This window comes from Oncorhynchus keta, chromosome 6, assembly GCF_023373465.1.
Source record: "Oncorhynchus keta strain PuntledgeMale-10-30-2019 chromosome 6, Oket_V2, whole genome shotgun sequence".
Taxonomy (NCBI): domain Eukaryota; kingdom Metazoa; phylum Chordata; class Actinopteri; order Salmoniformes; family Salmonidae; genus Oncorhynchus; species Oncorhynchus keta.
In genome coordinates this window covers 42,619,550-42,632,671 of record NC_068426.1, presented here as the reverse complement: position 1 = coordinate 42,632,671, position 13,122 = coordinate 42,619,550, and the positions used below count along the sequence as shown (strand labels likewise).

Below are 13,122 nucleotides of genomic sequence, written 5' to 3'. Positions count from 1 at the left end.
GAGGCAGTCAAAACACAAGGAAGAGACCAAACACGCCCGAGGGCACAGGGTTCATCGTGTCAATCAAAAGATGCTTCAAAGGCAAAGAAACACCAAACTAAATTGAAGTTGTGCCTCCTAGTTTTCTGTTACGTTTGGTTTGAAATGACATCATAAACATAAACACAGCTAAACACTGAATACACATAGACTGGGCACCCTCTCCTTTGAGGTCCTTTGTAGCTCAGTTAGTAGAGCATGATGCTTGTAACTAGAGGTCGACCGATTATGATTTTTCAACACCGATACCAATACTGATTATTGGAGGACCAAAAAAGACGATACAGATTAATCGGACGATTTAAAAAAATGTATTTGTAATAATGAGAAGTACAACAATACTGAATGAACTCTTATTTTAACTTAATATAATACATCAATAAAATCAATTTAGCCACAAGTAAATAATGAAACATGTTAAATATGATTTAAATAATGCAAAAGTGTTGGAGAAGAAAGTAAAAGTGCAATATGTGCTATGTAAGAAAGCTAACGTTTCAGTTCCTTGCTCAGAACATGAGAACATATGAAAGCTGGTGGTTCCTTTTAACATGAGTCTTCAATATTCCCAGGTAAGAAGTTTTAGGTTGTAGTTATTATAGGACTATTTCCCTCTATACCATTTGTATGTCATTAACCTTTGACTATTGGATGTTCTTATAGGCACTTTAGTATTGCCAGTGGAACAGTATAGCTTCCGTCCCTCTCCTCACTCCTCGCTCCTCCCTGGGCTCGAACCAGCAACACAATGACAACAGCCACCATCGAAGCAGTGTTACCCACAGCGTTACTAGAAGGCTCAGAGCGAGTGATGTTTGAAACACTATTAGCGCACGCTAACTAGCTAACCATTTCACTTTGGTTACACCAGCCTCATCTCAGGAGTTGATAGGCTTGAAGTCATAAACAGCTCAATGCTTGACGCACAAAGAAGAGCTGCTGGCAAAATGCACGAAAGTGCTGTTTGAATGAATGTTTACGCGCTTGCTTCTGCCTACCACCGCTCAGTCAGATACTTAGATACTTGTATGCTCAGTCAGATTATATGCAACGCAGGACACGCTAGATAATATCTAGTAATATCATCAACCATGTGTAGTTAACTAGTGATTATGATTGATTGTTTTTTGTAAGATAAGTTTCATGCTAGCTAGCAATTTACCTTGGCTTACTGCACTCCTTGTGGAGTGCAACGAGAGAGAGGCAGAACGTTATTGCGTTGAACTAGTTAACTGTAAGGTTGCAAGATTGGATCCCCCGAGCTGACAAGGTGAAAATCTGTCGTTCTGCCCCTGAACAAGGCAGTTAACCCACCGTTCCTAGGCAGTCATTGAAAATAAGAATGTGTTCTTAACTGACTTTCCTAGTTAAATAAAGGTATAAAAAATATCGGCAAATCGGCGCCCAAAAATACAGATTTCCGATTGTTATGAAAACCTAATTAATCGGCCATTCTGATTAATCGGTCGACCTCTACTTGTAAAGCAAGGGTAGTGAGTTTGATTCCCGGACCACCCAAATGTAAAATGTACGCATGCATGACTAAGTCGGTTTGGATAAAGGTGTCTGCTAAATTGCATATGTGACCTACCGACCGACCGCCTTGATTCAGTCTTATGTAGCAACATTTGAAATTGTGTTTTTTACATTGGATAAAAGTAGATACTCAGAGCTACAAAGTGGTATATCATACACTGCATTTGAGGAACAATGGGAAAGTAATTCTGCTTTGAAAGTTGATCAACTTGTAACCTCACTTTTGAGAAAATGGCCTTTGAATGTTTTGGTACCTACTGGAGAACTTTTCTTTGTCTACACCCACTCATCATCGTTCACACCCTCTTAAGCTTTAGTCCCCATCCAAACTCTAACCACTCTACCCACCCTAGCAGAGCTGGTTAGACATGTTATCCAGAGCGTTGGTTACTACCTGGGCTGCTGACAACAATTTATTTACACTTTTTTGCTGACGTTTACTGACACCGGCCATATTCAATGTTTGTTGAGCGTCCGTAAATTCATTAGTTATTCTGTGCTCTGGCACACTCAGTCGAGTGTGCTCTGAAATCGGAGTAGATGGCCAGACTTAATTGACAAACTCACCCGAAATGATTACTTGCATAGTGACATGCAGCTATCTAAATCATGAACCATAATCCCAACTCATGACGTTACTACCCTGCATGAATCTGCAGGTAGCTAACCAACCAACTTTTTGCAGTTGCAAGTCTACAACAAAGTCAGTTATCCAACACTGAAATGTCTTTCGTTTTGGATTAAAGGACCAGTGCAGTAAAAAATGGATTTTCCTGTGATTTATATACAGTGCATTCAGAAAGTATTTATACTCCTTCACTTTTTCCACATTTTGTTACGTTAGAGCCTTATTCTGAAATTGATTAAATCGTTTTTCCCCCTCATCAATCTATACACAATACCCCATAATGACAATGCAGAAAACGTTTTTTAGCGATTTTTGCAAATTTATATACGTAAATATATTTCCTTTTTTATATAAGTATTCAGACCCTTTACTCAGTACTTTGAAGCTATTTTGGCAGCCGTTTCAGCCTCGAGACGCTACAAACCTGGCACACCTGTATTTGGGGAGTTTATCCCATTCTTCTCTGCAGATCCTCTCAAGTTCCGTCAGGTTAGATGGGGAGTGTTTCTGCACAGCTATTTTCAGGTCTCTCTAGAGATGTTCGATCGGGTTCAAGTCTGGGATCTGCCTGGGCCACTCAAGGACATTCAGAGACTTGCCACCCCTGAGTTGTCTTGGCTGTGTGCTTAGGGTCATTGTCCTGTTGGAAAGTGAACCTTCACCTCAGAGCTCTGTCAGAGTGACCATCGGGTTCTTGGTCACCTCCTTGACCAAGGCTCTTCTCCACTGATTGCTCAGTTTGGCCCGGTGGACAACTCCAGAAAATGTCTTGGTGGTTCCCAACTTCAACCATTTAAGAATGATGGAGGCCACTGTGTTCTTGGGGACCTTCAACGCTGTGGATAAATGTGGAAGAAGTGAAGGGGGTGCACTGTATATTTCCACACAATGAGGTTGGAATAATACTGTGCAATTGTGAAAATTATGATTTCAGCTTGTTTTGGCCTTTGGACTTTCAAACCTCTGCCAATAACAGCTAGTTTTCCCCTCCTCACTCTGAGCGCTCCCAGACAGTCCAAGCAAAATTCTTGTCTTGCTTGAAAAATTGCCCTTTGCTAAGAAGCTATTTTTTGTTTCTTATTGACCATTTTAATTGAAAATAATCACTGAATTGTCACCCAGAAATGATTTGCTATTGAGATAAAATGGCTGCAGTGGAGCATCAAATGTAAAGGCTCCTCCCTCCTCACAGGAGCTGGGTAATCTCACCCAAATAATGACTGTTTTTGACCATATAAAATAAGTTAGGATGGGGACCAGCATGATACATATTTCCCCATCACCCACCTTTCATTAAGAAGAAAATACCCCCCCTGTAGCGGCCTTTGTCAGCCAGTGTAATGTAGGAGTGAACCAGTCTATCTTGACAGGGATTGCCTTTCTATCTCTGTGCATGCTGGCTAAACTACTAAGACATCAGTGACATATTGAGTGTGCCCGCCACGTATAAAAGTTCCCCAGAAAGCGTCACCTAAATAGTATACCCCATTGAAAAAGAAATGTATGAGTGTGTCTAGACTCTAGAGCGACCAAAGAAGACCCTTACTTGTAGGTGAGGTCAGTCTTGTCCCAGCGCCCCCCAAAGAGAACAAATCGCTTCTGACGCTGCTTTCCTCCAAAGGTTTCCCCCTTCCGCATGTGGTAGTCCAAGACACCACCTTGCTTCTGAGTAGGATAGTCTGGAACGCCACAGCGAGGCCGGTTCCAGACCAACTTTGTTCCATTCCCTGGAAGCATAGTCTCTGGATAGACACTTCCTGACGGGCGCGATCGTTCCTTCAGCATGTCGTGAGTATGGCTAAACCTGCCCCTCTTCTTCAGGCCATAGTTGTGGGTCTTCTGAGGCCATCCCTGTGAACAGAGGTATATGCAATTAAGTACCGTTTGAAGAAAGTAAATGAGGCTGTTGTTTAGACAAAATTGCATGTATTTGTATGTATTCCTGGGATCCAGCTAAATTAAGGCAGTTTATACCATTTAAAAAAACATTACAATGCATTCACATATTTCACAACACAGTTTGTGCCACTATCACATGTGTCTGTGCTACTTCACAGTCCCCGCTGTTCCATAAGGTGTATTTTTATCTGGATTTTAAATCTAATTGTACTGCTTGCAACAGTTACTTGATATGGAATAGATTTCCATGTAGTCATGGCTCTATGTAGTGCTGTGCGCCTCCCATAGTCTGTTCTGGACTTTGGGGACTGGTGGCATGTCTTGTGGGGTATGTATGGGTGTCTGAGTTGTGTGCCAGTAGTTCAAACAGACAGCCCGGTGCATTCAACTTGTCAATACCTCTCCCAAATACAAGTAGTGATGAAGTCAATCTCTGCTCCACTTTGAGCCAGGAGAGATTGACATGCATATTATTAATATTAGCTCTCTGTGTACATCCAAGGGCCAGCCTTGCTGCCCTGTTCTGAGACAATTGCAATTTTCCTAAGTCCCTTTTTTGGGGCACATGACCACACTACTGAACAGTAGTCCAGTTGCAACAAAACTAGAGCCTGTAAGACCTGCCTTGTTGATAGTGCTGTTAAACCTCCCCTGGGATAGACAGGACAGTCGAGTCCCACTTGGCCAATTGCCAGGGAAAATGCAGAGCGCCAAATTCAAATAAAATACTATAAAATTCTAACTTTCATTAAATCACACGTGTAAGATACCAACACTCGTTGTGAATTCAGCCAACGTCAGATTTCAAAAAGGCTTTTCGGCGAAAGCATAAGAAGCTATTATCTGATGATAGCACAATGGTAAACAAAGAGAGAGTAGCATATTTCAACCCTGCAGGGGCGAAACAAAACCCAGAAATAAAATATAAATCATGCCTTACCTTTGACGAGCTTCTTTTGTTGGCACTCCAATATGTCCCATAAACATCACAAATGGTCCTTTTGTTCGATTAATTCCGTCGATATATATCCAAAATGTCAATTTATTTGGCGTGTTTGATACAGAAAAACACAGCTACCAATTTGCGCCACGTCACTACAAAATATCTCAAAAGTTACCTGTAAACTTTGCCAAAACATTTCAAACTACTTTTGCAATACAACTTTAGGTATTTTTAAACGTTAATAATTGATCAAATCGTAGACGGGACAATCTGTGTTCAATACAGGAAGACAACAAACTCACGCTACTTTTCTAGTCATGCGCCTTCTCAAAAAGTACACTTCAAATGACACAAATTCAAGATGGCCGTACTTCTTCATTACACAAAGGAATAACCTCAACCAATTTCCAAAGACTGGTGACATCCAGTGGAAGCGGTAGGAACTGCAGCCAAGTGCCTTAGAAATATAATTTCCCAATGAAATCTCATTGAATAGACCTCAAAAACAAAAAAAATCTGAATGGTTAGTCCTCGGGGTTTTGTATGCTACATAAGTTCTGTTATACTCACAGACATGATTCAAACAGTTTTAGAAACGTCAGAGTGTTTTCTATCCAAATCTACTAATAATATGCATATCTTATATTCTTGGCATGAGTAGCAGGAAGTTTAATTTGGGCACACTATTTATCCAAAAGTGAAAATGCTGCCCCCTATCCCAAAGAGGAAGGTAGCGCAGTGCTTTGTAATGGGCAGACATCTCCCCATCTTAGCTACTGTTATATCAATACGATTAGACCATGACAGTTTACAATCCAGGGTTTACAAGCAGTTTAGTCACGTCAACTTGCTCATTTTCCACATGATTTATTACAATATTTAGGGTTAAGTGAGGAAGGCTATTGCTTCAAATCCTATTATAACAATTGGATGACTTTGGGTGTTCCAGTAAGCAACAATTTGTTGCTTTCATTAGCCTACTTTATTCCAATATTTCTGTCATTCAGTGATATTTACTCCCATAGCAAATCATTATGGATCCATCCAGATGTGGTTAACCTCTTGGCGCACAGATCCCATTAGCGGGATCATTTTCGTCAACATCCGGTGAATTGCAGAAATCACAAGTGCAATATACCAAAACACAGCGTAACTTATTGTTAATCCAGCTGCTGTGTCAGATTTCAAAAAGGCTTTACGGTGAAAGCAAACCATGCGATGATGTGAGGACAGCTCTCAGCAGACAAAACATTACAAACAGCTAGCAGCAAAGTAGATTGGTCACGAAAGTCAGAAAAGCAATCAAATTAATCGCTTACCTTTGATGATGTTCGTATGTTTGCATTCACGAGACTCCCAGTTACACAATAAATGTTTGTTTTGTTCGATAAAGATTATCTTGGCTTGAATTGTAAAACCCTATGTAAGTATCTCTTATTTCTTAAAGTGCCTTAAGCTTTAAGGTTTGGAATCTCCCTAATAAATCTGTTGAAATGTGGAGATCTCTTACCTCTGAAAAATTATGGCATAAGAATGTAGACTTGTTGCCAAGTGCCAAGCTCCAGTAAAGCTCCTCTTAAGCTTCAATTATCTGGACAGGCATCTACATGTTCAGATATCACTGATGATCACTAGATAACACTCAGTAGTATCTCTCAAAGTGGAGCTGTCAGTGTTGCTTTAAACCATATTTACGTCTCAATTGACAGGTTTTTTAAGGAGCATCGGCATGCTCCCTTTTCGATATACAGCATGTCTGTGGCTGCCCTCTGACCGTTAATCTACGCTTTACCATGGTAACTCTTGTCTGTTTATCATTCAGTTAAAGTCAGCAAAGTCGTTTGAAAAGAAAGTGCAGACTCTTCTGTAGTACGCCTCAGTTGTTGATGAAGACTGCGAAAACTAGTGGGAAAGATAAGTTACTGAAAGAAAACAAGGAAGATGTGAGAAAACTATCAATTGCACCCTGGGGAGTGAGATGTTATTCAATAGGGAACAAGAATTGAAGATGCCACTGCAGTGAATAGCAGCCGTCTTACGGGCTCCTGTCCAATTCTGCATGTTTTTTATGATCTTAACTTCCATCATTTCCTATCACCGAAAACAGCTCCTGTACATCAGAACAGTGATCACTAACCTTAAATTGGATCAAAATGTCTACTTCAACAAATCAGCAGCTCTGGACAGTCTGCTCACTCTGGACCAGGCCCTAATAATCCCCGGGACTCGAAAGAGGAAGTGGCGGCGAAAGAGAAGCAGATGAGGCGGCATCCTGACAAACTCACTAAGAGTGGCATTAATAAAGCCTCTCTTGAAAAAGCCAAACCTTGACGCAGAAAATATAAAACACTAATCCGCCTATATCAAATCTCCCATTCCTCTCAAAACATTTTGAAAAATCTGTTGCACAGCAACTCACTGCCTTCCTAAAGACAAATAATGTATACTAAACACTTCAGTCTGGTTTTAGACCCCATAATAGCACTGAGACTAGACTTGTGACCGAGGCTCTGCATCTATCCTCGTGCTTCTTGACCTTAGTGTTGCTTTTGAAATAATCGATCACCACATTCTTTTGGAGAGATTGGAAACCCAAATTGGTCTACACGGACAAGTTCTGGCCTGGTTTAGATCTTATCTGTTCGGAAATATATCAGTTTCTCTCTGTGGATGGTTTGTTCTCTGACAAATCAACTGTAAATGTCGGTGTTCCTCAAGGCTCCGTTTTAGGACCACTATTGTTTTCACTATATATTTTACCTCTTGGTGAGGTCATTCGGAAACAGAATGTTAACTTTCACGGCTATGTGGATGACACACAGCTGTACATTTCGAAGAAACATGGTGAACATGGTGACTCTTTGCTGTCCCCAGTGTCGTGTCTTTGGCTGTAATTATTATTACCTGATTGAGCTAATCATGTAAATGTAGTTAACTAGAAAGTCGTGGAACCACAAAATATTTATAGAACTGTTATCTTCTGAATGAACTCTTAAAGACCTAGTAATATTTTACATCAATAGCGGTCAATATTAATCGTCACCTTATTTCAGTCTCATTTGAAAGTTGTAAATTCTCGGTTATCTTCACAAACCATGGCTGCTAACAAGTTGAATCAGCAATACAACATTGGGTTTAGTTAGGTATTTAATAAATAAATAATTAATCACACAGAATTACATATACAAAGAATGAATCATACCTTGATTACAAATTATGTCATAAAGGAAAACGTCCCTAGCGTACAGAACAAATATGAGTGCTGGTTACACAAAGAAAAGGGGGCTGGGTTTGAAGTGAAAGAGTGGGAAGCTTGAAGAACAAAGGGAGAAGCGATGTCTCTATCAGGCCGTAGACAGCTACTCTATCGTAAATTCAGAATCGTATTTATTCTAAATTACCGCCCATTTGGAAAAGGAAAACGCAATAAATATTTACTCTGAGCAGCGCTTCAATAGGTTGGTGGTAGATGGAAGGCCGTGTTACCCAACAGAGTCCTTTGTCCTTTGAAGAGCGTCTCTGGTGGTGAACAGGAAACGTTGTAGTGTCGTCGTTGTGTGGTAGATGGAATACTCTGTCCGTCCTTTCCTAGCGCACGTTTACAGCGGCCGCTGCTAACTCAACGGCTAGGAGGTATCACTTCTGTAGCGAAATTGAGTTCAAAGTTCATACCATTCGCAACCAAAGCTCACGCTGAGGTTGGCTTCATTCTGTAGTTATTATCTGAATCCTTCTGACATCGGATCGTCATCCTAATGTACCCGGAACAGGAGGTTACATTATCGTCAAGGGCTTATATAGTGGAGGGAGAAGGGTGTCTTTCATAGTTTATAGCCCATGTCTCTTCACAGGGGCGGGCCACTGATTCAGCAGAGCCTTAACCTTATGAAAACCCAAATCTCTCATTTGGTAGTTAAAATTACATGGAATCTTTTCACCAATAATTGTATATTTAAACATTTGAATTGCACAACAATTCCATGTGAATCTGATAACTATAATGTGTAGACCTTCCCAGATACAGTTTCGGTCATCCTGTCATCAGTCATAATGTCTCAGATGACAACTGAACTGACATCATATTCATTAAGTACCTGTCTCTTTTAACACAGATTGCAAGGTTAAGCAAAATTGGTGGTAAAGGTCACAAAGGACTGTGCCAACAAGGTCATGGACAGGTATGTCATATCTTTAGAATGGATCCAATAGGAAAGTAATTTTAAAGGTATCGTTAGTGATACAAACTGTCTGCAACAAAGACAGTAAATCCAACAGTAAATCTCCTCAGCAGTTTGAAAGTGTTCAATTCACAAAGTACATCCTATGTGTTTGACTTTCAGGCTCTTTACCAATGCCTGATGTCAACGGCCATTGCGCAAAGTGGGGATTAGGAAAACACAACGGTGTACTCTGTTGTCAGCGGTACCTACAAACATGTCATTATTCTGTAGTATATTAATAACTGGGTGATTTGAGCCCTGAAAGCTAATTGGCTAACAGCCATGGTATATTTAACCAGTGATCCGGGTCAACAGCATCAATGTAACAGTATAGCTTCTGTCCCTCTCCTCGCCACTACCTGGGCTTGAACCAGGGACCCTCTGCACACATCAACAACTGACACCCACAAAGCATCATTACCCATCACGCCACAAAAGCCACAGCCCTCGCTCTGAGACTTCAGGTCTCAGAGCGAGTGACATCACTGATTGATTCATTGATTGAAATACTATTAGCGCTATATGCTATTAGCGCACACCACCGCTAACTAGCTAGCCATTTCGGTTACATATGGAACCAGCAGATAAGGGGGGAAAACTATCTCTGGAGGATGGCCACCAAGAGAGGGGAGTTATCCACGAAGAACCATTAAGACAGTGACAAACCTGTGACTTTTGTTGAAGTTTAAAGATAATTGTATTGTGTTCCTGTTTCATCTGGAGAATAAGATGTATGCTTTTCCTGGGGAGATTTTCATTGATTATGTTGGAGTGTTTGTATTGACCAAAATCCCTCAATAGAGAACTGTGTTCAATCAAGAAAACCTACTCCTGACTCATTTATTCCACCTTTCCGCTTTAGAGTGACGACAAATGACTTGGTCCACTCACAGTTATGATGACATTTTTATCATGGCTGTGAGTGTCATAGCCAGAAAAGTAAAGTCCTCTGGATTTTGTGATACCGTAACCACGCAATACATGGTTACGGTCTGTATCCAGGCACGCAGAGTTGCATTGTGCATAAGAAAATCCTTTACTACACCCTCCCATTGCTTAAAGGGTCGCTACGGTCGGCAGAGTAGCCTAGTGGTTAGAGCATTGGACTCGTAACCAAAAGGTTGCAGGTTCAAACCCCTGAGCTGACAAGGTACAAATCTGTCATTCTGCCCCTGAACAAGCAGTTAACCCACTGTTCCTCTATATCTTGCGCTTAGTAGCGCAATCTTGTCACATACACTGAGTGTACAAACATTAGGAACACCTTCCTAATATTGAGTTGCACCACTTTGTCTTGCCCATTCACCCTCTGAATAGCACACATACACAATCCATGTCTCCATTGTCTCAAGGCTTAAAAATCCTTCTTTAACCTGTCACCTCCCCTTCATCTACACCGACTGATGTAGATTTAAAAACTCGGTGTACATAGTCACCTCCTACAATAGCCAAGCATTAAATTAAATGGAATAAGAAAAGCATTTATCTTCAGAGTTCAGACCTAAGTATTTTTCCACCTAATTGGCCTGAAGCATTCCAAACCACTCCCACACTCCTTCTGTATGAATAACTCATAATCCTTATGTTATCTCTCTCTCAGCGAAGGGCCACTTAATGCTGCCATTAACTGTACACAAAGCCCAGCTCCAATGTGAAATCTGAGGCAAGTATTGTGTCTAGGGCTTCTCCCTTGTCATGTCCGTCTACCAATTGAAAATATTGAGGGCTATCAAGGTGTAAAGGCTCGACCCAGTTTGTTACCATGTCATTAGCGTGTCACTAATGGTCTGTTACAAATCCCTGGGAAAATTGTTTGCATCCTTAATTATTCATACATTGGCAATCTCTATCAACATTCCACCAAGGTCACCCTCAGCTTCACACGCACACACACACACACACCTGTTCTATCGTATTTCAGTACCCGTTGATTGACATGTAGCCTGTAGCTGCAAATAATTTGAAAAAAATTATTTGCCATGAATACCTGTAAATTGCACAACAAAGTTACGGATTTACGAAAGACCTTCACAAGAAAAGAGTGCGTGCATTGTGCACATTTACGCATGTGCTCGCTCTCTCCCTCTCCTTTTCTCTCTCTCCCTCTCAAAACACACACAGAGAGTGATTCTGGACCCACATACAGACTCCATAATATCAACTCATGAAACGCGACTGCTCTGCAAAATGTAAAGAATTCCACATCATCTGCATTTATATCGTAATTCACTCACCGCCACTGCTTTATACCTGTTGCTGGCTCTCCCCTCCAGTACTGGCATAGAATGAATGCAGAGCAAGAGGTGATATGCCAAGACGCTACAGTAAACCCAAGGAAGCAACATCATCTAGTTTAACTGGGCTGGAGCACACTTTGGGGGATAACAAGGGCTGAAGAAATGAATGACGGAGAAGTGTCTCGCAGGGGGATTTTATACTCCCTAATTTCTTTGTTCTCTTTCTTCAAATTACACATTTTTATGGGCCTAAGTGATAAATTCACAGGCGCCCACGTGATTTAACCCCTTGCCAGCTGCATCCATGTCCTCAAGCGCCTTCTGAACCTTCTCTTTTAAAATACCTTAAGCATAAACTCAGTGTGCTAATGTAGTCTCTAGGCTAACAGACCACTAGAGTTACAACCTGGTCTCAGAGCATTTCATATTATTCTGTACGTAAATCCAAGACACTCCATTTAGTATGATGTCAGGTTCCGTATGGTATGTATTCATTTGAGACCACCATTTGTATAATATGTTACGAATTTGCAAAATGTACAATATGTTACAAATTCCAATTTGTTTTTGCTAACGTTAGCTAGGTGGCTAACTTTAGCTGCTGACTAACATTAGCTAGGCTAGTAGTTAGGGTTAAAGTTAAGTTTAGAGGATTAGGGGAAGGGTTAGCTAAAAGGGTTAGGGGTTAGGTTTAGGGTTAGCTAACATGCTAAGTAGTCACAAAGTAGCTAAAAAGTAGTAAGTAGTTGCAAAGTTGATAATTAGCTAAGTTGTTTTTTTGAGGAGATTCGAACATGCAACCTTTGGGCTGCTAGATGTTTGCATTATACACCTACCCATCCACCCCGAAAAAAACATCATCCTTTTGATTTTGCCTTAAGTAACCTTCTGTCTTAAGTCATCATAACAAACATAACATATCATACTCATTTGATTGTCCCAGATTTACATTGACTATGTTATGTTTAGTCTGAGACCAGGCTGTAGAGTTTGATAGGTTGGAGACATGTTATTAATAACAAGTTTATTGCCCTTGATTTATAGATTACTTTGATGGAGATTTGTTTTTGTAACTCAAGATGTTTACTTGCAAAGATACTTTTTCCAGTTTTTAGGTTAGCCTATTAAATGTCCAATGCAGCCATTTTTATCTCATTATTAAATAATTTCTGTGTAACAATGAAGTACAGTACCTTACTGTGATTGATAACAATTAAAATGGTCAGAAATAGCAAGAAGCAAGAACTTTGCTAGGGCTGTCTGAGAGTGGTCTGAGTCGGGAGGGGAGGGGGGAACTGAAATCTAGTTGTTATTGGTAGAGAGGTATGGGACCCTCTTTCTTATTGGTCTATGAACATCACCAAGCAGGCTAAAACTCCATCCCTCCAAAACAGGCAGAAATTTCAGGCAGTCTTTTCAAACAGCTCTTATACTAAAAGGGCAGTTTTATCATTATTCCACCCTCATAGTGTGGAAATACATACTGAACAAAATATAAAAGCAGTATGTAAAGTGTTGGTCCCATTTTTCATGAACTGAAATAAGAGATCGCAGAAATGTTTCATATGCACAAAAAGCTTATTTCTGTTCGTGAGTATTTCTCCTTTGCCAAGATAATCC

The 13,122-nt window shown here is 40.5% G+C and overlaps 1 protein-coding gene across 3 annotated transcripts in view; it reads right to left on the bottom strand.

Annotated features, from left to right (window-relative positions):
* LOC118385546 (stromelysin-3-like) overlaps window positions 1-11,694 on the bottom strand; it is a 50,858-nt gene extending 39,164 nt beyond the window's left edge. For 2 of the 3 annotated variants that reach the window (XM_035772762.2, XM_035772763.2), the window contains exons 1-2: window positions 11,500-11,693; window positions 3,750-4,054 (exon numbers count right to left, since the gene is read on the bottom strand). In XM_035772762.2, coding sequence (XP_035628655.1) covers window positions 3,750-4,054; window positions 11,500-11,613 — 419 coding nt within the window. In that variant the 5' untranslated portion in view covers window positions 11,614-11,693. Of the gene's footprint in view, window positions 1-3,749; window positions 4,055-11,499 lie in introns of all 3 variants that reach the window. The other variant, XM_052521723.1, reaches the window with a different exon arrangement.
* Between the last annotated feature and the right edge of the window lie 1,428 nt (window positions 11,695-13,122).